We start from the raw sequence: 26,362 nt of genomic DNA, 5'->3' as shown, positions 1-26,362 counted from the left end.
AGTCCCCATAGAAAATCTCTCATCACCTTCTCCATTTTCCTAGCCATCTTTTGTCAAATGACTCAAATCTTAAGCACCAAAAGGAAGTACACATGGAGATTGGCTAAAGTAGACTTAATATGTGTGATCTTTCCACCTAGAGAGTTCCTCTTCCACATTGCCAGCTTCTTAAGAAACTTCTTAAAAAGAGTGGATTCCAAAAACTAAACTCCCTTGGATTTTCCAAGCCCCTAGATAAGTCATAAGTCTGGATTTCAAGGAGCAACCCAACACATCCTCATAGGAGGTTAATTCCTTTTCACCCACTTACATGCAAAAAAGTGAGAAGGAGCCTGTTTCTTTTTCCATATTAATTCACACAAGGAAATCTTACCAATTTTTAACCTTCAATGCTATTAAAACTTCAAATAAAGATGCATTTTAGGTGGAAATATTCTCAGTATTTGTTTCCAGATTGTAGAGTCACTAATGAACTGTACCTACTTGGAAATCTTTAATTGAACTTAGATTTGCTTAATTTGACAAAATCTAGTTAAGTTGTTAGCCCACTTGGTGAATAAGAAATGATAGAGATTCCCCCTTTGTTCATTCCCTAGAGGATGGGAAACATCTTGTTGGATTCCCGCTAATTAGAATCCAGGCTAAGGATGTACTTTCTCTTGTCCGAGATCTTCAGTTATTGCTAATTGCCATCATACATGAGGATAACTGAAGAATTCCCAGTTCACACGATCATAGGTTTTCTCTTGACTAACTTATTATGAAAAGGAAAAAATCTTATTCATAGTACATATTAAAATCCTAATGATGTTCTCCTTTTTCCCTTTTTCTTAAGGGATGGGGATCACTTGTAACTAGTTCTTCTTTATTTAACCTATTAAATGGCATTTGTGCATTCTTGATTTCCCTAAGATTTCCCACCATATTCTGATCCCTCACTAAATTAAATATCAGATTCTTCTCGTTTCTTGCAATTTTATTGCAAAAAACCAGTATTTCCATCAGCGTTTTAATTGCATACTGGTTGTGCCCACTTATCTCTTCCCTAACAATAGCCTTTTCAAACACAACTATGATGCTTGTGGTTGTGCTTGATCCTTTGCTTAGTATGATAGTTACATTAATGATAGCATCCATGGAATATTGCATTAAATTTATGATTTTTAACATTGTTTACATGAGTTGAAAATCATGCACAAAGCATGCCACATTTGGAATGACTTTTCCACTCGAGTAATAGAGGACAATATTTGGAGATGGAAATATTGAAGTGATCAAGAGTTAACTGACCTAGTCAATATGGATGAGAATTGTGACAAATCAGAGAATCAGGAAATCTATCAGAAACTATAGTCTTGACAAGAAGTTAAAAAGAGAATTTCTCATCCCAAGATTGATCTTGTGAACTTTAACCACATCCAATCAATGTCAGCATATAGGCACCATGTCTTTAACAAAGAAGAAGTTACTGAGGGGACATAACTGTAATAGGCTCCCAACAATCAACTTTTGGAAGTGTTTCTTGTAATCCCAATATCTATTTTTAGAAAGATACAGGATATGATAGCTTGGGTTTCAAGTAATTGTGAATTCATATATTACTAACTTTGGTGCATTTGTCTTGCTTATAGAGTTTTTGTAAGACAGATCGTTTGATAATGCATGGGAATCAACCCACTAGTTCATTTCCCTACTTGTGATCGTTATTTTATTTTATTTTATTCTATTTCTTTTGGTTTCGGTATGTGCTCAATTACCATGATTTTGTTACTGTTAGGAAGAGCATTAAATAACATATCCAAGATTCCAAGGGAATTATATCATGCAATCTGAACATGATTGAGAGGGTGGTGAGATACCGCTCACCTCGGAAGCCCCTTCGAGGGAGGCTTAACCTCCTGAAACAGAAAGTGGAGAGGAAGAAGAGAAGGGAAGGTAGGAAAAGAGAGATTCAGTGAGAGTGAAACAGGGGATATTCATTCACACCTTTCATTGTAAGAGTATGACCTTATATAGCTGGCCTACAGGTGTACTCATAGAGGGAATATCCTCTAATTTGCAGGATAACTAACTCTGGGAAATATCATGGAGGGAATATCTTATGTCGGCAGAATCACCCTCTCTGTGTGTAACTAACTCTGAGGCTCTGTCGCCTGTCCTTTCTGCCTCCTTGAGTACTGCTGGTGGGTAGTGGCCTGCTCCACTCCCTTTATTGGGTTCGGTGAAGGTATTTGGGTCCCAACAATTCCTCCCTCCTTAGCATTGACCTTGCCCTCAAGGTCTAGGTTTGGGAACCTCTCATTCAGCCTTAGATAAGGTTCCCAAGTGGCGTCTTCTGGGGGCAGCCCGACCCATTCTACCTTGGCTTCTGGTACAATCTGCCCACCTCGTCGGACCCATCGGAAATCCACAATTTTGATGGGCTTTGTGTAAATGTCCCCTTCTTCAGTGAATTGGGGTAAGCTAGATGAGATAGGAGTATGATTTCCCACAACCTTCTTGAGAAGAGAGATGTGAAACACCGGATGAAGCTTCGAGGTAGCAGGGAGGTCCAATCTGTAAGCAACGAGGCCCACTCTTTCCAGCACCTTGTAGGGCCCATAATACCTGGGAGCTAGCTTGTGCCAGGCCCGTCTTACCACTGAGACCTGGTGGTAAGGTTGGAGCTTAAGGTAGACAAAATCACCCACCTGAAACTCTAATGGGCGGTGGTGAGAGTCATAGCTGATCTTCATTCGTTGTTGGGCCTTTGTCAAATTGGCCTTGAGCAGTCTAAGGATCTCGTCTCTTTCTAGTAGGCGAGTCTCTACTTCTGCCACCTTAGACGACCCATATTCATAGGGTAATATGGGAGGGGGTTCTCTGCCGTATAGGGCCTTGAAGGGTGTCATCCTTGCAGTTGACTGATAAGTTGAGTTGTACCAGTATTCTGCCCATGGAAGCCAGTGGACCCATTGTCTAGGCTTCTCCCCTATGAAGCATCTAAGGTAGGCTTCTAAGCATCGATTAATGACTTCAGTCTGTCCATCAGTTTGTGGGTGATAGCTGGTGGATGGGTGCAGTCGGGTTCCTTGCAATCTGAAGTACTCCTTCCAAAATGAACTTAGGAAGGCAGGGTCACGGTCCGAGACAATGGATCTTGGGGTTCCATGCAGTTTTGCCACGTCCCGTATGAAAATGTCGGCCACCATTGCTGCAGTGTAAGGGTGAGGCAAAGCAGAGAAATGGCTATACTTGGTGAGGCGGTCAACCACTTCCATGATGACCTCTTTTCCTGCAGAACGAGGAAGTCCCGTGATGAAATCCATGGAGAGGTCTTCCCACACTTGCTCTGGAATCGTGAGGGGTTGTAGAAGGCCCACGGGTGACTATGAGGAGTATTTCTGCTGTTGGCAAGTTGGGCATTTTGATACATAGTGCAACACATCCTTGCGCATTCCTACCCAATGGTAGTGGCTGCTGAGTCTTTTTAGGGTCCGTAGCACCCCTGAATGTCCTCCCAACGCGGAATCATGAAACAACCTTAGCAGTTCAGTTTTGTGGGTGGAATTTGGAGCAACCACAAACCTACCCTTGAAGAAAAGATCAGGTCCCACAATTTGGTAACCCGGAACCTGAGAAGGGTCATGTCTCCACTTTTCCCTGATGTCTTGCAGCTGTGGATCAGATCTGGCTTCTTGCCGTATAGCTTCAAATAAGGGAAAACTGGGCTGAGAGCAGGTTAGTTGGGCCAGCTCTTCTACCCATGATAAGGCATCAGCTACTTTGTTGGCAGGCCCGGGTTTATACTCGATGTGGTAGTCGAATCCCATTAGTTTACTAAGCCATTTTTGCTTCTCTGGGGTGTGCACCCTTTGTTCTGCTATGTACTTCAAACTTCGTTGGTGGACTGATTTTGGTGAGCTGCTGAGAGAGCCTTGCTGAAATAAGCAATGGGTTGCCCCTTCTGCATCAGAATGGCCCCCACTCCGACACCCGATGCATCACACTCTATCTCAAAGGGCTGAGAGAAATCCGGAAGAGTGAGGACTGGAGGGCTAGAAACTGCTGTCTTCAAGTCTTCAAAGGCCCGTTGGGCATCATCAGCCCACCCAAAGGACTCCTTCTTTAACAGGCGTGTTAGAGGGGCGACCATAAGCCCATACTCCTTAATGAAGCGCCTATAGTAACCGGTAAGCCCAAGAAAACCCCTGAGAGCCTTTACAGTAGTGGGCTTGGGCCATTTTTGGATGGCATCTATCTTTTCTGGGTCTGCCATGACCCGCCCTGCAGCAACCACATGGCCTAAGTACCGAATCTGTCTTTGTCCAAAAGAGCACTTTGTCAATTTGGCATGCAACTGGTGCTCTCTCGGAATTGTGAGGGTAAGTTTTAGATATTTCATATGGGTGTCCCAATCCTTGCTGTAAACCAAGATGTCATCGAAAAATACCAGAATAAATTGCCTTAGGAATGGCCTGAAGATGTCATTCATGAGGGCCTGAAAGGTGGAGGGGGCGTTGGTAAGACCAAACAGCATAACCAGAAACTCATAATGGCCATCGTGGGTCCTAAAGGCTGTCTTGTGGATATCAGCCTGGTGAACCCGGATCTGATGATACCCGGACCGCAGGTCCAGTTTGGAGAACACTTGTGCTTCCCCTAACTTGTCTAGCAGTTCATCAATGAGGGGTATTGGGAACTTGTCCTTCACTGTAATTTGATTCAGGGCTCGATAATCTATGCAAAACCGCCAACTACCATCCTTCTTCACTAGGAGTACGGGGGATGAAAACGGGCTGGTGCTGGTCTGTATATGCCTCTTGTCCAGTAGCTCTTTTACTGCCTTCTCAATTTCCAGCTTTTGGAAATAAGGGTATCTATATGGCCTCACATTGGTTGGTTTGGAATCTGGTAAGAGGGGTATCTGATGGTCATGGGCCCGGGGTGGAGGTAACTGGTTCGGTTCCTTGAATATGTCACCAAACTGATCGAGGATCGATCTTAGGGTCTGGTGTTGGGCTTCCGTGGGTTGGTCACAGTCCTGATTGTTTAAAATTGGGACTGTGGGCCGAATGCCTAAGTGCATAAACAAGGGCTGTCTAGTATCCTTGGAGGCCCGTATTATAGAGGCTAAAGTATCACCTCGGGGACTAGGGGGCCGCACCCCCTTGCAAATGGCAGGTCTGTCCATTTTGGCAAAAATCCATTGTCATTCTGGCCCAATCACACAATGCAGGACCTAGGCCACGTAACCAATGGATTCCCAGAATAATATCAGCCCCCGAGAATTCCAATGGGTGGAGATCTACCACGAAATTATGGCCCTGTATGAGGATCCTTTCCTTCTTACATACACCATCACACAACATCTGATTCCCATTAGCCACATGGATTGAAAAGAGAGGAGTGGGGTGTAGTCATACCTAGTTGCTTTGCCAAACGGCAAGTGATGAAATTCAAAGTAAAGCCACTGTCAATCAAAACCATCACAGATCGGCCAACCAATCTTTCTTCTACTCGCATGGACTGAAGAGGGTTGAGGCCCATGAGAGCGTGTAGGGAGATCTCGGCTCCAATAGGTTCTGGTTCGCCTGATATCAGGTCACAGTCTTCGATGTGCTCTGGTTCTGTCCCCTCCGGTTTTTCCTCTGTTTGAAGGAGAAATACTCGTTGGACCCGACACTTATGGCCCGACCCAAACTTATCATCACAGTTGTAACAGAGGCCCTTCTCGCGTCGGGTCTGCATCTCAGCCCACGAGAGGCACTTGAAAGGCACAGTGGGCCTGGGCAAAATGGGCTTCTGAGAATCCCCAACTTGTTTCTGGGGTTGCTGTTCGGCCCGCTGGAGAGCCCTCACATTCGGATAGGATGGCTTGCTGGTCCTGCGCATGCTATCAATCTTCTCTTCTTGCAAGCGAGCCATACCCACCACCGCCATGACTGTCGCTAGTCGAAGAGCTCTCATTTCCAGGCGGATGTTTTCTCTAAGATCTCCCACAAAACACCCTACCAAGGCCTTCTCCGGCCATCCATGTACTCTGGTCGCCATTCTTCCGAACTCGAGTTGGTAGTCTACTACTGTCCCAGTCTGTTTTAGTCGAGTGAGGAGTTCGTCGTAATCCATGAACGCCGTCGGCCCAAAACGGATGCACAGAGCTTCCGTGAACTCCGCCCAAGTTACTTGAGGATGGGTTTGTCGATACCACTGGAGCCAGAGAATAGCGTCTCCTTCTAGGTGAATGGAGGCGATGGTGACGTGCTGGTGTGCAGGGGTTTCATGATACTCGAAGAATCTCTCTGCTCTGAAGATCCAAGGAATGGGATCTCCACCGAAATAGTTGGGAAAATTGATTTTAGTAACCTTTCCGGCGGGGTAACCCCCAGTTCCTTGGCTACCGGAAACAGAGGCGTCAACCTCTGTTGGCTGACTGGTCTCACTGGATTGTTGTTGGGAGGCGAGGTTAGAGATGACCACCTTGAGATCCCTGAGTTCGTTCAGTACCTGGTGGAACCCAATCTCAAGTTGGTCAACTCTATCTTCCATGGTAGAGGATCTTGTCTGCGGCTAGCTGGTCTGCAACCTTGCTCTGATACCAACTTGGTGAGATACCGCTCACCTCGGAAGCCCCTTCGAGGGAGGCTTAACCTCCTGAAACAGAAAGTGGAGAGGAAGAAGAGAAGGGAAGGTAGGAAAAGAGAGATTCAGTGAGAGTGAAACAGGGGATATTCATTCACACCTTTCATTGTAAGAGTATGGCCTTATATAGCTGGCCTATAGGTGTACTCATAGAGGGAATATCCTCTGATTTGCAGGATAACTAACTCTGGGGAATATCATGGAGGGAATATCTTATGTCGGCAGAATCACCCTCTCTGTGTGTAACTAACTCTGAGGCTCTGTCGCCTGTCCTTTCTGCCTCCTTGAGTACTGCTGGTGGGTAGTGGCTTGCTCCACTCCCTTTGTTGGGTTCAGGGAAGGTATTTGGGTCCCAACAGAGGGGTATGGTAACAATGAGATAACACATCTTAATGGAAGAGCATTTCTTAAGTTATTTTTACATTCTAAACTTAAGTTGCTCTTTTTTTCGTGTCATTAGGCTTTAGGTGTCTAACTTGTGCTTGTATGATAAAGATCGAGGGAGGAAAAGGAAAAAGAAAGAAGAAGAAAGCAAAGAGAAGAAGAAGAGTGTTTAGGAAGAAAAACGAAATAATTAGGGTGTTGCCCTCTTTTTCTTAGAGAAATAAAAAATATCATAGACAAACATAAATATCACCGAACACTCCCCCTCAAGCCAGGCATAAATATCACACATGTTTAGCTTGGAAAGATTCTCTTCACTTCATAATAGGTAGTCCATTGGTCAAGCAATCCTACTAGGGGTGAGCATTATTCTGTTAAAACCAAAATACCAAACCAAAAATTTCGAATTTGGTTTGTTCGGTTCAATTATTTTGATTTTTGGTTAACTTGGTTTTGGTTTCACTTTTCAAATTTAAAACTTTGGTTAACCGAATAAATTATAATATCAATATTATATATGAATATATTAATATATTGAATAAATATAATGAAATTCGATTTTAACCAAAATAACCAAAAATTTCGGATCGGTTATTTTAGTTTTTGCTAAATTCAGTTTCGGTTCAGTTTGCCGTCTACTGCTTATCCTATTTCCAATTATGACTCCTCGTCACCTTCATATCCTGCTTTTATTGTTGCATTGCCTTCTATTTCCATTCCTAAGTGTGTTTCAAAGGTTGTTGCTCAACCTGAATGAAAGGAGGCTATGGATAAAGAAATGAAGGCCCTTGAAAAAATTAGACCTGGTACTTTGTTGAGCCTGATTTCCTTTTTTAAGAAGATAATAGTTTTTTTTGTTAGGGTGTTTTTCAGAGGCCGGCTTTTCTGAGTTTTTCTGTCTATTTCTGCTGTACAGTCTCTCATTGTACAGGGGCATCTTGTATTTCTGCCCTTTTGTTATTAATGAAATACTTTACCTTACAGTTCTAAAAAAAAGACCTGGTACTCAGTTGAGCTACCTCATGGGAAGGTCATTGTTAGTTATAAGTGGGTATACACTGTGAAATATAAGTCGGATGGTTCTATTACGAGATATAAAACTTGTCTAGTAGCTAAAGGATACACCAGACATACAATGGCCAAGATGAATACTATTCAGGTTTTGATTTCTTTGGTTGCACATTTTTCTTGGTCACTGTATCAAATGGATGTCAAGAATGCTCTCTTGAATGATGACCTACAAGATGTATATATGGAGCTTCCCCAGGGGTGTTTATTCCTGGAAGTGAAGGCAAGGTTTCTAAGATTTAGAAATCTATCTATGGTCTGAAACAGTCACCTCTTGCTTGGTTTGATCGATTTAGAGGAGCCTTCAAAAGGTGTGTTTTACACGGTAGCATGTCGAACTCTCTCTCTCTCTCTCTCTCTGTTAATTGGCCGATCACACTCTTTGTTAAAAGAAAGAAGAATTTGGTGGCAGTTTTGGTTGTATATGTTGATGATATGCTGATTACTAGCAATAACAAGGCAAAGATATAAGACCTAATGCAGTATCTGGCAACTGGATTTGAAATTAAGGGTCTTGATGACCTAAGATATTTTCTTGGTGTTGACGTTGCAAGGTCCAAGAGGGGTATCTTCATTTCTCAAAGAAAGTACACCCTTGATTTGTTGAAAGAGACCAGCAAATTGGTGGCTAAACTAGTTGATACTCCCATGACCAACATATTCTAAATCATACATGTTTGGAGAGAGTTATAGCCATTTTAACCATGGATGCCATTCTATGTTTCTATAATGGGATTTGTGTCTTCCTATTTTGTTGGTCTATCTTGGAGTTGTTTCTGGTCTGTTTAGTTGTAGACTCGTAGGATTAGTAGTGGGTAGTTAGAGTTGTTTCAGGCTTTCAGCTATATCCCTATTTGAGTACCTCTATGGGTTTGTTATAGCCATACAGCAGTTGGGAGTTGTTTTTGTGTAGTTAAGTCTAAATTAGAGTTTGTAAAGGGAAATCCAAGTCCCCATACTGTGATATAAATTGTCATTTTAATTGAATTTTTAGAAAAAGGATAATGAAAATGAAGTATTTTGAATCTTGTAGAAGATAGGGGGGATGGAGGATCTGGTCTTAGAAAAAGTTTGCATACTAGAGTGGTGATCAAACCAGTTGAACATCTTTCTGCTTTTACATGTCTTCTGCATCATTTTCTTTTGTTGTGAATGGATGCTTGATTTTCAGGAGCTCTAGAGACAAAAGGTAAGAGAAAGGAGTTGGCATATGTGCCAGAGATTAATGTAGTGGGAGGGGGGCCAGAGACTGAAGGACACGTGGTGGACCAAAAACACAAGGGGTTGGGGCCTGATGGAGTTGGAAAGGTTTTGATGCTTCCTATTGAGGAGTCAACTGCTGGTTTAACTAGGGCCCACTTTCGAAAATCAAAAGAAAGGAAGTGGGTCGGTGTGTTAGGTCTAAAGTGTAATAGGTGGAGTTCAGCTTCGTTTAAACGTCCAAAAAGATGGATGAGATCATGCAAACCCTCTCTAGTTAGAACTCAAAGGGGAAAGGAAGATTGCTGGGAATGGGTGACTTTTAGGTTCAAAAAAGGGAAAAAAGAAGCCGCGGTGAGGACAGTGGAGGGGAACACAGGAAGCAATATTGTCTGGAGCCCTGGCATAGGTAAGAATGCACCTGTTGCTGCGAGCAACATGTGGTGGAAACTGAAGGAGCGACTCTAACAGAGGATGCTGGCACTCCATCTTTAATTTTTCAGGCAAATAAAGTTCTGTCCAGCGGCCCAAATGAGGACAGTAAAGAAGAGAAGGTTGGCTGGAGGAAAATGAGGAGGAGGTCTGGAAAGGGTTTGTCATGGCTGACTTAGGAAGCATCTCAGGAAGTGATGACGGAGGAAATGTCGGTCCAGACGCGGTTTGCTGCTCACTTACCCAAGCTGAGAAAAATGATACTGCTCAACGACAATATAAGGAAGAGCTGAATGGTAGTTTTCGTGTGGGTTTGGGAAGGAGGGAGGAGGTTGAGAAAGTTTTAGGTGTGGTAGAAGTAGCAAACGTCTTTGAGGAGGTGGTGGTAGGAAAGTTAGGTGTGGACCTTGGAAGAAGGAAGGTGATAGAGCTCTGTTACTCCTGTTTTTTTTTGATAGATAATGGAAATGATAATATTATTGATTAAAGAACTAAGTATACATCATACAATTCCCCACTAAGAGGTGTGGGGTGCAGCCTCCTAACTACATCATAAAGCTTACAATTGAGCCCAAAAGAGCTGATTCCTATGTACTCCTTGTTTAGCTAGGAGGTCTGCTAGCCCATTTGCCGATCTTCTTTCCCATTGAACTGTGACTGAAATATTTCAAGTCAGCCACTTAAATCTTCTCAAATTCCCCTTGTACGACCAGGCTGCCGTCTCTGGTTCTTTTAGCCATCCAACAACCAATTTGGAATCACCTTCAATCATTAAATGCTCCACTGCCAACTCTCTTGCATATTCTGCTCCTTGTAACACAGCTTGGAGTTCTGCATTTACCGAATCTCCCCACCCTATAGGACTAGAAAATAGAGCTACAATCTGACCTTCGTTTCTAAAGACTCCCTCTATTCCAGAAGGCCCCGGGTTGCCCAAACTACTGCCATCAAAATTTAGTTTAATGACGCCTGCATCAGGAGACTTCCAATCCACCATCGACTTGCTTCTGATTGCAGAACTTTTGGCCAGTTGTTCCCAATTTCTCCTTATGTCATCAAAAGTGTAGGAGGAGAACAGATCCAAGGATTTTACCCAACTTATGGCCCTACATAAGATGCTTTCAAACACACAAGTTTGATCCTGTTGAAGCATAGTTCCACTATTTTTTCTTCTTATCAGCTCTGTTCGGGCAGAGACAGGGTCTCCACAGCTGATGGATCTCATGTTCCCATTGCTAGGAAGGGGTATGTTAAGAGTAGTGATTCCATTTCCCTTCCCTCTGTCCTTCATGTTCCCAGATTAAGTACTAATCTGTTATCTATTAGTAGTTTGATTAAGAACCTGAACTGTTTAGTAATTTTTTCTCCTGGTCATTGTATGTTGTAGGATCTGGATTCAAAGAGGATGATTGGGAGTGGTCGTGAAGTGAATGGAATCTACCTCCTAGATGTGCTTCCTCCTCATCAGAGTCATCATGTCAGTAGGGATAGTGAGTCAGGGTCTATGAGTCAGATTATGTTTTGGCATAATTGTTTAGGTCATTTGCCTTTTTCTTCTTTGAGTCTTTTGTTTCCAAAGCTATTTGAGTCTGTTAGTTTGTCAAGTCTGGAGTGTGAAGGTTGTCAACTTGGAAAGCATTGTAGACATTCCTTTAAAGGTAGTAATAAAAGATGTTCATCTCCTTTTGATGTTATTTATTTTAATGTGTGGGGACATTATCATGCTCCTTCTATGGGTGGTTATTGATATTTTCTGTTATTTGTGGATGATTTCTCTCGATATTCTTAGATTTACTTGATGAGATCCCAAGATGAGGTACCATCCTTGGTAAGGCAATTTTATTAGATGGTGCTAACACAGCTTGGAACTAGACCTGTTCATGGGCCGGGTAGCCCGACGGCCCGGCCTGCACCCCAGCCGGGCTTGGTCATATAATTAGGCCCGCGGGCCTGACCTCGGGCTTAACACAGTAAGCCCGACTGTGTTTCGGGCCGGGCTCGGGATTTGTCAAAAAAGCCTGGCCCGAGCCCGGCCCGGCCCGGCCCGACTCAGTATTATATATTTTATAAAATATATAATATGTATTTTATATATTATATAAAATATATAAATAATATAATATTTATTAAAATATATATTTATAATTTAATATATATATTTTATTCTTTTCTTTATAATTTCAATCTATCTCTCTCTTTATTCAACTGCTTCAACATTAATAATAATAATAATATAGGATAAATTTCGGGCTCGGGCTTCGGGCTTTTTATGAGGGCCGGGCTCGGGCCCAAATTGTAGGCCCGATGGTCGGGCCGGGTTCGGGCTCGAGCCTTAAAAATATTTGTTAATACACAGTAAAAGCCCGGCCCGGCCCGGCCCATGAACAGGTCTACTTGGAACACGAATAAAGGTGTTCAGATCAGACAATGCCAAGGAATATTTTGAAAAACACCTTGCTTCATATCTGTTAGAATATGGTGTTGTTCATCAGAGCAGTTGTTCCTATAGTCCACAGCAGAATGGTGCTGCAGAAAGGAAGAAAAGACACATTGTTGAGATTGCAAGCATGATGATCACATCTACAGTTCCTGTTCGGTTTTGGGGTGATACAGTTCTCACAACAGTATTTTTGATTAATAGGGTGCCCTCTTGTATACTTGGATTCAGCACCCCCCATTCAACCTTCTTTTTCTTAAGAGGGAGATGTTCCATATTCCTCTTAGAATGTTTGGGTGTGTTTGCTTCGCACATATTCTTGGTCCTCACCGTTCGAAGCTTGATCCAAAGGCAAAGAAGTGTGTCTTCCTTGGATATGCAGAAAATTAGAAAGGGTACTACTGCTATGATCCAATCTTTGGGAGTTGGTATGTTACTATGGATGTCACTTTTTTTGAGTCCACATACTTCTTCTCGAAGAATCCTTCTCAAGGGGAGTGTTTTGGGGAAGTGAGTGAGCAGTCTATCTCTCTTCCAGTTCCAGTTCCTGTGTCTACTCCTGTGCCTGATCCTCCTATATCACCTACCTTACCACCTCCCTTGCGTCCTGCTTCTCAGCGTTATTCACGACAGAGACTTCACGGGGAGGTTGATTCCACTGCAACTGAGCTCACATCACTTCCTGTCAGTTCCTTGGAGACTCCAAATTCAGTTGATACGGATTCAGGTATTCCTCTTGATCCCTCTACTGTTTCAGTTCCCATTGATTCTACTAACCCCATTACAGATAACTTGGACCTTCCTATTGCTCTTAGAAAAGGGAAGAGAAAGTATACTGTTCATTGTATTTCACAGTACCTATCCTACAGTGGACTTTCTCCTTCCTATCGAGCTTTTCTTTCCTCTTTTGACTCTGTGTCTATACCCAAGGGTGTCAGTGAGGCTCTCTCCAAACCTGAATGGGAGACAACTATGCAGGAAGAGATGGAAACTTTAATTAAGAATCATACGTAGGAGATTGTGGACCAGTGTTTTAAAAGGCGTGGGAGGCGCATGACAGAAGCACCCAGACCATTAAGGCATATGCCTCAGGTATAGAGGCGTATGCTTCCAGGGAGGTGTATGCTTCTGGCACACCTTTGGAAAGAGGCTTACGCCTCCCATGTGTGATGTATTTAAACATTTAACAAATTATTTGTTTTAATTTTTTTTTTATGTTCTAATTGGTGGGGCCACGATTATATCATGGCCCCCATTGTATACAACTATTTTTTAAGTCTAAGAGAGGGGGAAATATCCCTCTTTCGAACCCAAACTTTAGGGCTCGAAAGAACTGTGAAGTCTGAACTGCGAAACCTCTTGCTAAGTGCGAACTGCGAAGAAGCTCTACTCTGTTCCAACGTTCAATCTGCAACTTCGACTTCAAGAAATCTGGTCTGGTATTTTTTTTTTCTTTTCCTTTCTTCTTCTTCTTCTTCCGCACTTCACAACTTGCAACTTTGAGCAACCTGCAAGGCTGTAACTTCTTTCTTTCTTTCTTCTTCTTCTTCTTCTTCTTTGCAGTTTGCAACTTCAAGCAACCTGCAACTTCTTTATTCTTCTTTCTTCTTCAAGAAACCTGAAATTTCTCAGATGTGATCTTTTTTTTTTTATTCTATTTTCAATTGCAATCGAACTATTGAAGAGAGGTTGCTGCTGGGCCAACCGAGTAACCGACCAACCTGGGCAGCTGTGAACGTGACAAAGGTGCAACGATTCTGTTTTTTTTTTTTTTTGGAAATAAGCTTCAACAGTTCGTAACTTAGTACTTAGTAGTTATGTTCTTCATTTCTGTATTCTGTTGTTTCTTTGTTTCTTTATTTTTTCTTGATTTTAGTAGTTTTGTTTCAGCCTTCTTGAACAAGGCTGCATGAATAAATTATGTAATCTGTTGAACAAAGCTGCATGATTTTAGTAGTTATGTAATCTATTGATTCTGTTCTTCCTATTTTTTCTTTTTTTTAACACATTTAATGGACCGATTAGGCCAAGAGGCCCACGACCCAACTGTTGGCTGTAGCTTCATCAGTTCAGCCTTTTATTGATTTTGCTCGTGAATTCTAGAAACTGAATGTTTATAGTCTTAGAGAAAGTAGAAATCTGAATTAAATGATAGAAATTATAATTTGTGAATTTTAACTAATACTCTTTTTTTTTTTAATTTAATTAGGTGCTACAAAGCCTGCAATTTGATATTTTGATCTCTTTTGATCCCTATTTCATTTTAGTGTTATATATGTTTTATGCTTAAAATATCTATTTTTTATTAATATACCCACTATAATTATAAAAAAAAATACATACTTGAGGCTTATGCCTCCTTGTGCTCGGGAGGCTTACGCCTCCCACGTTCTGAACTATGCTTCACGCCTTCGGGTAGTGGAACGCCTCGCGTTATGCCTCCGCGTTTTAAAACATTGTTGTGGACCTACTAGAGGGCAAAGAGACTGTTGGATGCAGATGGGTTTACACAGTCAAATATAAGGCAGATGGAAGTATAGAAAGGTATAAGGCCAGACTTGTTGCAAAAGGGCACACACAGACCTATGGCATTGATTACTTAGAGACCTTTGCACCAGTTGCAAAGATGACCTCTGTTCGGATACTTCTTTCTCTTGCTGCCACATACTCTTGGCCCCTGTTTCAACTTGATGTGAAGAATGCTTTCCTAAATGGAGACCTGCAAGAAGAAGTTTATATGGATCGTCCTGCTGGTTTCTACAATGATGTTGAAAAGGGAAAGGTATGCAAACTTAAGAAGTCACTTTATGGATTAAAGCAGTCTCCCAGAGCATAGTTTGACAGGTTCAGGAAAGCCTTGGTTGCTTTTGGCTACACTTAGACTTAATCTGACCATACCTTGTTTATGAAGCGGAGGGGTTCCTTGGTGTCAGTCTTAATTGTTTATGTGGATGATATTGTTGTCATAGGGAATGACCTAAGTGAGATTGATTGTCTGAAGAAGAATCTACACAGAGAATTTGAAATTAAGGATCTTGGAAAACTTAGATACTTCTTAGGAATTGAAGTTGCAAGATCAAAACATGGAATTTTAATCTCTCAGAGGAAGTATGTCTTGGATCTTCTACAAGAAACAAGGAAGTTTGGAACAAAGGCAATCAATACTCCTATTGATCAGAATCACAGAATTAATGCATTAGAAGGTGAGCCAGTAAAGGACATTGGGAGATATTAGAGACTTGTAGGGCGGCTGCTATACTTGTGTATGACAAGACCAGACATTTCCTATGCAATAAGTGTGGTAAGTCAATATATGCATGCTCCACGAGTCCAACATTGGAAGGTTGTTGACAGGATTCTTGCTTATCTGAAGGGACACCCAGGCAGAGGCATATTGTTTGCTGATCATGGACAGTTGAAACTAGAGGCTTACACAGATGTAGATTGGGCAAGATGCCTTGATGACAGCAGATCTACTTCAGGAGTATGCACTCTTGTTGGGGGTAACCTTGTCTCGTGGAAGAGTAAGAAACAGATAGTGGTGGCAAGATCAAGTGCTGAAGTTGAATATAGGGCCATGGCACATGGAGTTTCAGAACTCCTCTGGATCCGTTCTCTGTTAGGAGAGATTGATGTACAAGCAGAAGAAACTATGATGTTGTACTGTGATAACTAGGCAGCAATCAACATTGCCCATAACCCATTTCAGCATGACCAGACAAAGCACATTGAAGTGGATAGACATTTCATCAGAGAAAGGGTGACTTCTGGGGAAGTTTGTCTCCCATACATTGCTTCTGATCTGCAGCTTGCTGATGTTCTCACAAAAGGTGTTGCAAGGAACAAGCTAGAGCATGATCTATGCAAGTTGGGAATGTGTGACATTTACTCCCAACTTGAGGGGGAGTGTTGAGTGGGGTCAATTTCTTGTTATTGGGCTCAATTATTTAGCTCTTATTTTTTAAGTTGTTAAGTTAGGAAGTTATTGGGCTTTAGGCCCATTAGCTTATGTTTTTAAGTTGTGACTATTCAGCTACTTTAGTAGCCGCCCTACTAAGGGCATTCTTTTAATCTCTTATTCTTTTAAGTTAAGTATAAAATATAATGAGGGATTGGTGGCCAGACCTAATTCAATTTTGGTTGACATCCTACTCTTTCTTTCTTCTCTTTTTTTCTCTACTACTGAAACTCTTCATCTTCTTCTTTCTCTTCACAAGGAATTCATCTAGATTTCAAAACAGTGATTTCTACTCCTTCCTAACTTGATTTATGGACATGCCATCGGACCCCCAGAACCTGCTCTAATCCTGAAAGAAGTTTCCTACCCACCCAACTTCAGTATGGTGTTTGGGCAATTGATCCTGCATCACCTAATATCTGATTGTATTCTGAGACAATGTATGGGGAAGGATTGATGGTAACTCATCTATAGACTACCATTTTCAAATAATATTGTCATCCTGCAACAACATAAAAGGTGTAAAGAAAAGGGTGTGGGGCAGTGGATCTTGCAACGTTGACGACAATAATCAAACCTCACGCGATCAAGATAGTTCAACCTCACGTGCTAATCCTGTGGGGCAAAGTCAATTCAACCTCGCTAGGCAAGACTAATTTGGCTTTGAGAACAAAACCTTGCAAGGCAAGACTAATTTCACCTTGCAAGGCAGATCAAAACATGTGAATCCAGTTGAACCTCGTGAAACCAAATCGGGGGTGTAGAGCACGAAGATGGCTTTTAAGGTGTCAAATGCATGTTCAGTGCCTCAAGAAGCCATAACCGCTTGTACTTGAGTACAATATTGACATGCATTACCCTTGGAGGAGACTTGAGATCATGCTCTAATGACATTGTGGTGCTAAGGAACACACATCCTAAGGGGAGGAATTGGTGACATATGTTTCTAGACACTACATGAGGAATATTCCAAAATTCTTGCTTCATGCAATGTAGCCCTCTCCCTCACTTCTATAAATAGGGAAACCATCCTTTGAGAAGGGGATCTGACTTCATTCCATTCTGAGCTAAACCCCATTTCCTTTCCCTTGGTGACTCCAAGTCCATCTTTATCCTTATTGGCTTACAAAGGGGACCTAATATAGCTGATGGCAATACTATTGCGAAATGTAGGGCTCTAGGTTTTCAAGAGGATTGGAAGATCCAGCCAAAGCTGGATGGATTGGCGTTCAGTGGTTTATCTGAGGACCGAGCAAGAAATCTGGAAGAAAGAGGTTTCTTTGAACAAGAGGTGTGGGAGACAATAAATGAGATGAAAGGAGACAAATCTCCAAGGCTTGATGGTTTTACAATGAAGTTTTTCAAGAGATGCTGGGGCTTTCTCAAGGAAGATATTATGAAAGTTTTCTCAGAATTCCACTCTTCTACACATTTGGAAAGAAGCCTAAATTCCACTTTTATCACCCTATTACCTAAGAAAAAATGGGCTGAAGATCTAAGGAATTTTTGACCAATCAACCTCATTGGGAGTGATGGAGTGTTTACAAGATTTTGTCCAAAGTCTTGGCCAAGAGGTTGAAGCCGGTAATGAGCATGATTATCTCCAAATTCCAAGAGGCTATTATTGAAGGGAGACAATTAACAGATGGGGTTTTGGTAGCAAATGAAATTATAGTCTCTTGGTTAAGATGTGGGAAAGCTGGATTGCTGTGTAAGATGGATTTGGAAAAAGCATACGACCATGGAATTTCTGGATTATGTTGAGGAGAAAAAACGTTAGTTCCAAATGGAGGAATTGAATGAAGGTTTGTGTGACTAGTCCTTTGTTTTCTGTCTTAGTAAATGGTGTGGCCTGTGGTCAGTTCAGGAGTTCAAGAGGTTTGTTTTGTGTCTTAGTAAAGAGGACCCCTTATCCCCTTTGTTATTTTGATGTGTGATGAAAGTTTTGGGTCAGTTGGTCTTCAGAGCAGTTAGGGGTGGTTTTTTGGAGGGTTTCACAGTGGGGGAGGAAATATTAGAGATTCCTCTCCTTCAGTTTGATGATGATTCAGTGTTTTTCTGTGATGCTTCTAGCAAGCAATTAGAGTATTTGATGGCAACCTTATGGTGGTTTGAAGTAGTCTCAGGGCTGCACCTAAATATTCATAGAAGTGGAAGAGGTGGGGGATTTTCTAAGTTGGGCAGATTGTTGGGGTTTCAAGGTGGGGAAGCTGCCCATCAAATATTTGGGCATGCCTCTAGGGGCAAAATGCAATGCAAAATCTGTTTGGGAGCCTATAGTAGAGAGGGTGTATAAGAAATTGGCACAGTGGATTATCAAAAAGGGGTAAACTCAAATTAGTTAAAAGTGCGTTGACTTCTATCCTAGTCTACTTAGGTGGTGTTCGGTAAATCTGAAGTCTGGAGTCTAGAAAGTAAAAAAATCTCTGAAAGCAATCCATGAGAAATTTGTTTTTTTGCTTTTACAAGCATCTGATTGTAGTGAAGTTGTTCGATAATCTGAATGCTGTGACGTCTGATTAAATATGCATTTTACAAATTTACCCCTTGAACTTTTATTTAACTAACAATAAATAAAATGATTAAAAGAATATGATATTATAGAAAAAATTATAAAGTAATAAAAACATAAAATTTTAAGAAATGATAAATTAAAATAATTAATAAATAATATTAAATTACTCCTCTTCCTAGTAGAAGAGTCATTACCATCTCTGATCACTTCAGAATCATGGGGCTTCTTTGCTTCTCCAAAATTTTCAATGGTTTTGTTACACCAAAGGTAATCTTAAGCTCATTTCACTTACTTTCTGCATAAGCTTGTCTATTTTGTTACTCGTCTTCAACCCGTAAGTTTATCTCCTCTGTTACCTGTCTTCAACAACAATGCATCTTCAACCTGTAAGCTTATCTCCTCTGTCACCCGTCTTCAACAATAATGTGTTCAAACGTAAGCTTATCTCCTCTATCACTAGTATTCAACAACAATGCATCTTCAATCCATCTTCAACAATGTGTCTCCTCTAACTGCCGGAAATAAAGCTAATTTTCTTACTTCGATCCTCTGAATCCAGATCAAAAGTAGAACCAGAATAATTGTCAATTGTTCATCAATAGAACACCTATCAAACGCCTGCCTCTGTCACTCGTAGAACATGGTCCCAATAATAACCAGACCTCTTATTTGTATTCCAACCACACCGTTAGACTCTGATTCCTCTTCATCCACTTCTCTTAGGATCTCCTCTTCATTCAAAACCTTAGACTGATCATCTCTCTCTTCTTCTACAACATCTAGCTCATCAATCCGATCATCATTTCTGTTACTGGAACCATTACCGTCTACATCTTCTGGTAATGGATTGACAACGAGTTCATCAAGTTCGTTGGAGGAATCTTGTGAGAAATCTAGATTTGGAACAGAAGGATCTCCCATCCTAGTCTTGAAGAGAAGAATGGGTGTACTTGGGACCATCAATCAAAGTTGAGTCGACTGTAGAGAATTCAGACTGAGAGGAGCACAATGATGATGACACAAAGATGAGAACCGTAACAGGGGTGTGAAGTTTTCAACATTTTTTGGTTACGGAAGGGTGGAGGAAGACGACCAATTTTGGGTTTTTAAAATTTATAGAAGGACATGGTCGGAAGTGAGATTTCATCCACTACCTTTGGACACACTCGTAACATAGTTGTCAAGGTGGCACCTAGGCGACAAGGTGCCCTTGGAGGCTTGCCTCGCCTAATCGCCAAGCAGTTTTCTAGTGTGTTAGACAAAACTTTTATATTCTTAATTTTTTGAGGTTATAATTTTAAAATAGACATTTTTAAACTAAAATATTCATCTTGTGTGTTTATATACTAATTTCTTTTTATTATTTTCTTATTTGTTAGGGTTTAATCCACACAAACATTGCTAAATGCTGTATTGAACCCTGAAAGACTTCAAAACCTGAACCAATAAGTAAGGAAGAACTTAAAATGTTGCCTAACCAACACATTTACTTCTTTTTCTTTACTAATTTTGTGTGTCTATACTATATACCAATTTTCTTCTTCCACCTTTTCTTTTCTTCTTTTCCTATAACAGAAATAGAGGTTCAGCCCTTATATTTTTTGAAATTTCTTTTCTTTCTTCTTTTTTTCTCATGAATATGTTGGAATTTGTTGATTTTCTATAGAAGTTTATACTTTTCTCATGAAAATTATGGATAATTATTAAGGATATATGATTATGGAACCTAGGGAACTACCCTAGGATACATATTTTATTTGAAAAAATCCATTGCCTAGGCGACTAGGCGACAAGGGTGTGGAGGTAGTTCAATTGCTGAATTATTCCAAGGGTTTTTCAGTATTTGGAGGGATGCTTCAGAGGTAGAACTAAACGACCTCCAACCGCTGAAAAAGCAACATTTTCAGCATTCGGAGGTCGATTCAATGCTAGCGAACGCCACTTTACTGCCCATATACCTAATTCTAGCCGGGATGGCAGCCCCCCTCCATTGAAAAGAAACAAAGGGAGTTCTTATGGAAGGGATGGAAGGAGGATAAGAAGATTCATCTAGTAAACAGGGAAGGGTATGTAAGCATAATAAAAATCAAGGGTTAGGAATCAGAAGACTGAGAGATTTAAACATTGCCCTCCTCGCAAATGGTTTTGGAGATTTGGTCAGAAAAGAAAACAGCCTGTGGAGAAGAGTAATAAAAGCAAAATATGCTCTAAGGCCCCGCTCGCTTATTGGGAATTTATTTACCCGGGTAAGTGCATTTACCCATGTTCTTTTATTTCCTAGGAAAATAAGGAAATGACCATTTTATCCATAAAAAGCTATTATTAAAAGTGGCAGTTTTGTCCCATCCAAGTGTTGGCTACTTCCCCCCCAGGTGGGAAAGTTACTTACCCACCTGGGAGATGGGTATCACTTACTCCAGTAAGTGATACCCAGGGAAAACAATTTTTCTATGGGCCCCACATAAATCTGAAAAAAGAACATGGGTGTCTTGGTCAATGAGAACCAAAATCCCTTGACCAACTTTCCCCCCTCTCAAAATCCAAAAAAAGAATGGGCCCTAAGAAGTGGGGTTGGGGTACAGGTGAAGCAATTCAGCCGTGTGGATGTTTGGTGTGGAAAAGGAAAGAGAAAAGCTAGTCTTTTCAGTAAGGAAATCAGTTTTGAGGTGGGGAAAGGAACCAAGGTCAGGTTCTGGAAGGATTGCTGGTGTGGAGGTAGCCTTTTGAAAGATGATTTTCCTGAATTGTTTGCAATAGCAGTGGATAAGGAAGCAAAAGTAGCTGAGTATATGCAGATTTCAAATGGAACTTGTGTCTGGAATCCCATCTTTAGAAGAGCTTTAAATGACTAGAGATTGATCATTTTGCTCATTTGTTGTAAAAGCTTTATTGTAGCCATATTGACCATACTAGTGAGGATAAAAGAGTTTGTCTGGGTGGGAAGAATAAGCAGTTTTCTGTGAGCTCCTTTTATAACAAGATGACTAGAGAAGAAAATCAGGAGTTCCCTATGGATCTAATCTGGTGCAAATTCATTCCTTCAAAAATTGATTTCTTCCATCTGGTCTGCCTACCTCAATAAGATTCTGACTAAAGGTAATCTCTTGATTAGAGGTGTGGCAGTCAACTCACCAGTGTGTGTCCTCTGTAACAGGATGGATGAGTCTGTTGACCACCAGTTATTACACTGTGAGTTCTCTTATAACATCTGGGTGGAAGTACACAGCTTGTTTGCCTTCAAGGGGGGTTGTACTGAGTTGGTGGATAGTTTCTTGAAGGGGTGGCAGATACAAGGTTCAAGCAAAAGAGGGAAGGTTATTTAGCAAATGATTCCTGGAATAGTGTGGTTGTTGGTATGGCAAGGAACTCTCGAATATTTCATAACAAAGGCAGCCAAGTAAAAAAAAAATGTGTAGCAAATAGTTGTGGCAAACTGTATTCTTGGTCTTCAGCTCAGCTCAATTAAACTGTTTGATTTATAGTTCTTTTTTTGATTGTGTATATCTTTTTGTAAATGCTGAAATAGTGGCCTAGTTTCTTGGATGTTTTCCTCCCTATTACAGCCTCTAGTTGTACGTGGTATTTTATTCTGTCTTTTAATGAAATTCATACTTTACCTCTTCTGAAAAAGAAGTTGAGATTTTTGCCATGTAATCAATTTATATAATCAATTTCATTCTCTTGAACCCTAATTATTTAATAAAATCATGCACCATCTATAGCAATAGAGCTAGGCTAGATATATGTTTCAAATTTTAAGTATATTAATACTTTGAGATATGCATACCATATTTTCATTTTAGCATATCATTCTTATAAATGGCTATTATCTTTATATTTGCCTGTTAGTTGGTAAGCCCCTTATTGGAAATATTAGGTGCGATTCTTAATTCTTGCTAATAGACTATATAGTTAGATCCCTGCTGTGATTCAAACAATGAAGGTCGTGGCTGGAGATCTTATTGGAAGATTTCAAATGCCTATATTTTAGTGTTTCATGCTTTTAATTAATGCAGCCAGCTAATCTAGTCCAAGTTTTGATGCCATTGGTATCTGTAGTTCTCTACTGCAGGTTGTGTATGACTTGGCTAGGTTGACTCTAACCTCAACCAAGCATGCATTCTTAAAATTTGGATAGGATCTCTCTCTCTCTCTCTCTCTCTCCCCCCTAAATCTCCATAAAGAGTTTAATTCTGCAATTTAGTCCCTTTATTGCTTAAGCTAACATGGCATGCTAGCTAATAAGCATTGATAGAATAGGTAATTGTAAGTATTTGTTTGGCTGCTTTGATTGGATATTTTCATGTCTTAGGTACCATGGAAAGAGCATATTGAAATGCTAAAAATTTGACTAGCTAACATTTTTCTTCCTACTCTCCTTTCAGGGAAGTATTCTTCCAACTTAATATTAAACTAGCCTGCCACTTTTACTTGCTATGCAGGTTTGTCAATTTGTGAATTGCTTGATTGAAGTGAGAAATGAATTGAAGCACAAGTATATCATCCAATTCTTCCAGACGTTTGTCTTTCTGCATCATCCGTCCTATAGGTTCCTCAAATCTAAAAATGGTCTGGTCTCTGTTCTTATTTTACAGATCTGAGATCATCCAAAGGAAGTTTACAATAGCAAAGGCTCTATTATTCAAAGCAGATAGATCTTCGTTTGACCGTCTTTGTCAACAGGTCAGTTTTGTTACTGGTACTTTTGGCTGCTAGGATGAGGCAGCAAATGCTTTCTTGTGTTTGGATTGGTGGGAAGTTGAATGCTGGAGGAAAAGTTAAAATGAAAGGAAAGTGTCAAAATGAAACTATTAGCCCCCCTTGCAGATTACAAAATCCACTAAATTGGCAGAAAATGTGTCTAAAGGTCTGCTTATATTGAGATTCCATTTGACTCTTTAATCAGAGCCAAATGGTGAAGTATATTCTATGAATCCTTTTCCACTGCATGTTTCCACTTCTGCCATAATCCAAACACAACTTTCATTGCCTTTTGGAAGATGTAATATATCAATATCTGCAGTTACACAAACTAGAAGCAGAACAGAAGAGATTAGAAGAGGATGCGGTTGTTTACAATTGGCTCCAACAGCAGATTAAGCTCTCACCAGCCTACAAGAAGGTATATTGCAGCTGTTTTATGTTATTTAAGATTTTCTTTTGGGATTACCAACACTGGTCAAAAAGAATTTTATCTATGTAATAAAGAGGAACACCCCTACTTACGAGAGAGTCTTACAGCATGGACCAATACAAGTTGGTCAAAAAAGTAAATGCTGATGAGTAGAAATGCAGAAATATGTGAGTCCCGTAGGTGTACCCTGGCCTTGGTACAGTGGTGCCCCCCATGGCAGGTCATGTCTAGCAAGTAGCAACTCCTTCCCTTGCAAGACCATCAGTTAAGTCATTGGCTTATCTATGATTCCAACTGAATGAGCTGTTCAAAGGAATTTCCTATAGACCATGAGGATTAATCACAGGATGTTGACTTGGCATCCAAGCTGAACATATTGTTCTTTTGGATTCTTTAATCTGCAAAATTTGCAGCTGATTCTGGATGGTGTTTGATAACTGCAAAATATGCAGCTAATTCAGAAAATATTCTAAATTTAGGCATCCCATTTAAAATTTCAGTAAATCACCACTTATTTGCTGAATGATGTAGCATAGGTCATGTGGGTGATTAATTTACCCCTAAAATTTTATATATGCCTATATAATACCCTGGATTTAAGATGTTTTTAAACTGGAATTTCTATGATGCTGGAAAGGTATGACACTAGAGGAACTTTGGCCGATCAGAGAACCCCAGGTGAATTTTGATGATTTTACCAGTTGATTGGTTATCAGTTTTTTAGGTATCATGCATTTTTTGTACCATAATGGGACTCTTCTAAGTTAGCTTTTTTGCCTTCCACTTTCTATGCTTATTTCAGCGCTTATTAAGAAAAAAGCCTTTTAGTTGAAAAACTGGCTTTCTACTACCGCCCCCCACCCAAAAAAAAAAGAAACAAAGAAAGAAAGAATGGTTGCAAGATTTGTTCTGTTGGCACGTTATGGGTCAATTATAGGCTTTTCTTTTTATCTTCAATAAAAAACGTCACAAGTCACAACCCACTAAATTGAGTTTTATGTGCGATGTGACTGGCTTATTCCATTTTTCAGTGTGCTAAACAAGTGGATTAGACGTAGTACTGTTCATCCACTCTCTTTTAGGGTACACAACTAGTCAAAACCAAGTTACCCTTGACTGTGATCCTCCTGATGTCTAGCTCACTTTCTCTCCCTTTGAAGATGCTTGAAATTGGTGCCCACATGGAGTTGAAGGCTGCTTCTGACCAGCTAGTAGAAAGCACGGACGCAGAATTTGCTTACATCTCGTTTGAAGAGTTATTAGCACAAGAAAAGAAAGATTCATTTTGGTAGGTAAACAATGGTGAACAGAAACCCTTTTTCGATTTTTTCATTCTATAAGCCTGACTCACTAGCCATATGTCCCGTACTGATGCAGGCAAAGAAATGGAAAGCTGAGATCATGTACAAGCTAATGGCCGTTCATTTGTCGACTGACGCTCATCCTGGTTCACTAAGCAGTACATATATCAAAAACCCGAAGCCCAAAGTTTTGTACGGATGCAGGATTTTTTGACTGCATGCGTCCTTTATGGGTAGCTTTTTTTCATTTTTTATTTATGAGATCTATGCCTTGATAATATTTCTTTAGGTTTTCCCGCTGTGACGACAACATTTTGGCTGCATATTGACATGGCATGAAAAACCAACCTTCAGAAGAAAACAGGCCAGTCTCAATTACTACAATCCCAATACTAATATACCATGTTCAGAAATTTGGCATCTCTCTTTAACAATGAAGGGGCTGATTAAAGAGTGGTGGTAAGTCTGGTGACCAATGCTAAACTCCAAAAGTCATCACCAACTCTAGACACGGGGTCTTAGATGACCCCCCATACTCCATAGTCTCAGACAGATGCTGTCTTCTTTTATTGCTATTGAGGTTGTGGAAGCTTGACATTTTTCTTTTTTATTGATAAGGCCATAGGGGACTTAACTTGCCTATATAAAAGTGAATTTGAAAGATTGTCATTCTGTCTGGTTTTGGATTTTTCAATTGCCGGGCGCCTCATACACCATATTTAACCCTTCTCCATACCTAATCCTTTTTCTTTCTTCATTAAAAGGTGTGAAGTTGATCATTAAATAATAAACCTTGGGTTCAGTCACTACTGACCATTGGTTTGTCGTTCCATCTAATTTAGTTTCTTTGTCAGGAATGATGGAAGGATAAGTTTAAAAAGAGAAAAGAAAACAGAAAAAAAAAGGAAAAGGAAAATTGATGTCAAGTTTTGAATTATTGTGGATGTCATTGATTTGACTTCGTAATAGGTAAGAGGATGGTTTCCTACATGGAGTATGAGAGAGAGAGAGAGAGCAATCATCACTCTCAGTTCAGAGATCGGGGGATGGCCTAGTGCAAGACCTAGAAATCTATAAGGAGATATCTAGATTCCTTGGCACCGATTTCGAGACATGCCATAGGTTCTTCTCATTGGAGGAGGGCTTGCAATGGAATGCCTGATACCTATTCGATGATATGGTATGGTTAAATCAGCTGTCTTCTCTTCTTTGTGAGGCACATATGCTTTTCTCTTTTAAAATTTTCCTCCCCTCTTTTTCCTGGTAGGCGCCACCTATATTGTGTTTAAGATTACAAAGCAGGGTGATGCTT

General features: G+C 40.6%; 1 protein-coding gene across 3 annotated transcripts in view; it reads left to right on the top strand.

The window, feature by feature from the left end:
- Positions 1-25,719, top strand: part of LOC104600723 (uncharacterized) — a 29,544-nt gene extending 3,825 nt beyond the window's left edge. Inside the window, exons 2-7 of one of the 3 annotated variants that reach the window (XM_088894023.1) lie at positions 23,058-23,110; positions 23,211-23,298; positions 23,639-23,737; positions 24,910-25,037; positions 25,127-25,208; positions 25,340-25,719. In XM_088894023.1, coding sequence (XP_088750149.1) covers positions 23,058-23,110; positions 23,211-23,298; positions 23,639-23,737; positions 24,910-25,037; positions 25,127-25,163 — 405 coding nt within the window. In that variant the 3' untranslated portion in view covers positions 25,164-25,208; positions 25,340-25,719. The other 2 variants (XM_088894025.1, XM_088894024.1) reach the window with 2 other exon arrangements.
- The last annotated feature ends 643 nt before the right edge of the window (positions 25,720-26,362 follow it).

Source organism: Nelumbo nucifera, chromosome 8, assembly GCF_055504915.1.
Source record: "Nelumbo nucifera cultivar China Antique chromosome 8, China Antique-T2T, whole genome shotgun sequence".
Lineage (NCBI taxonomy): Eukaryota > Viridiplantae > Streptophyta > Magnoliopsida > Proteales > Nelumbonaceae > Nelumbo > Nelumbo nucifera.
Note: the sequence above shows the minus strand (reverse complement) of the source record. Positions and strands in the feature narration are given on the sequence as shown.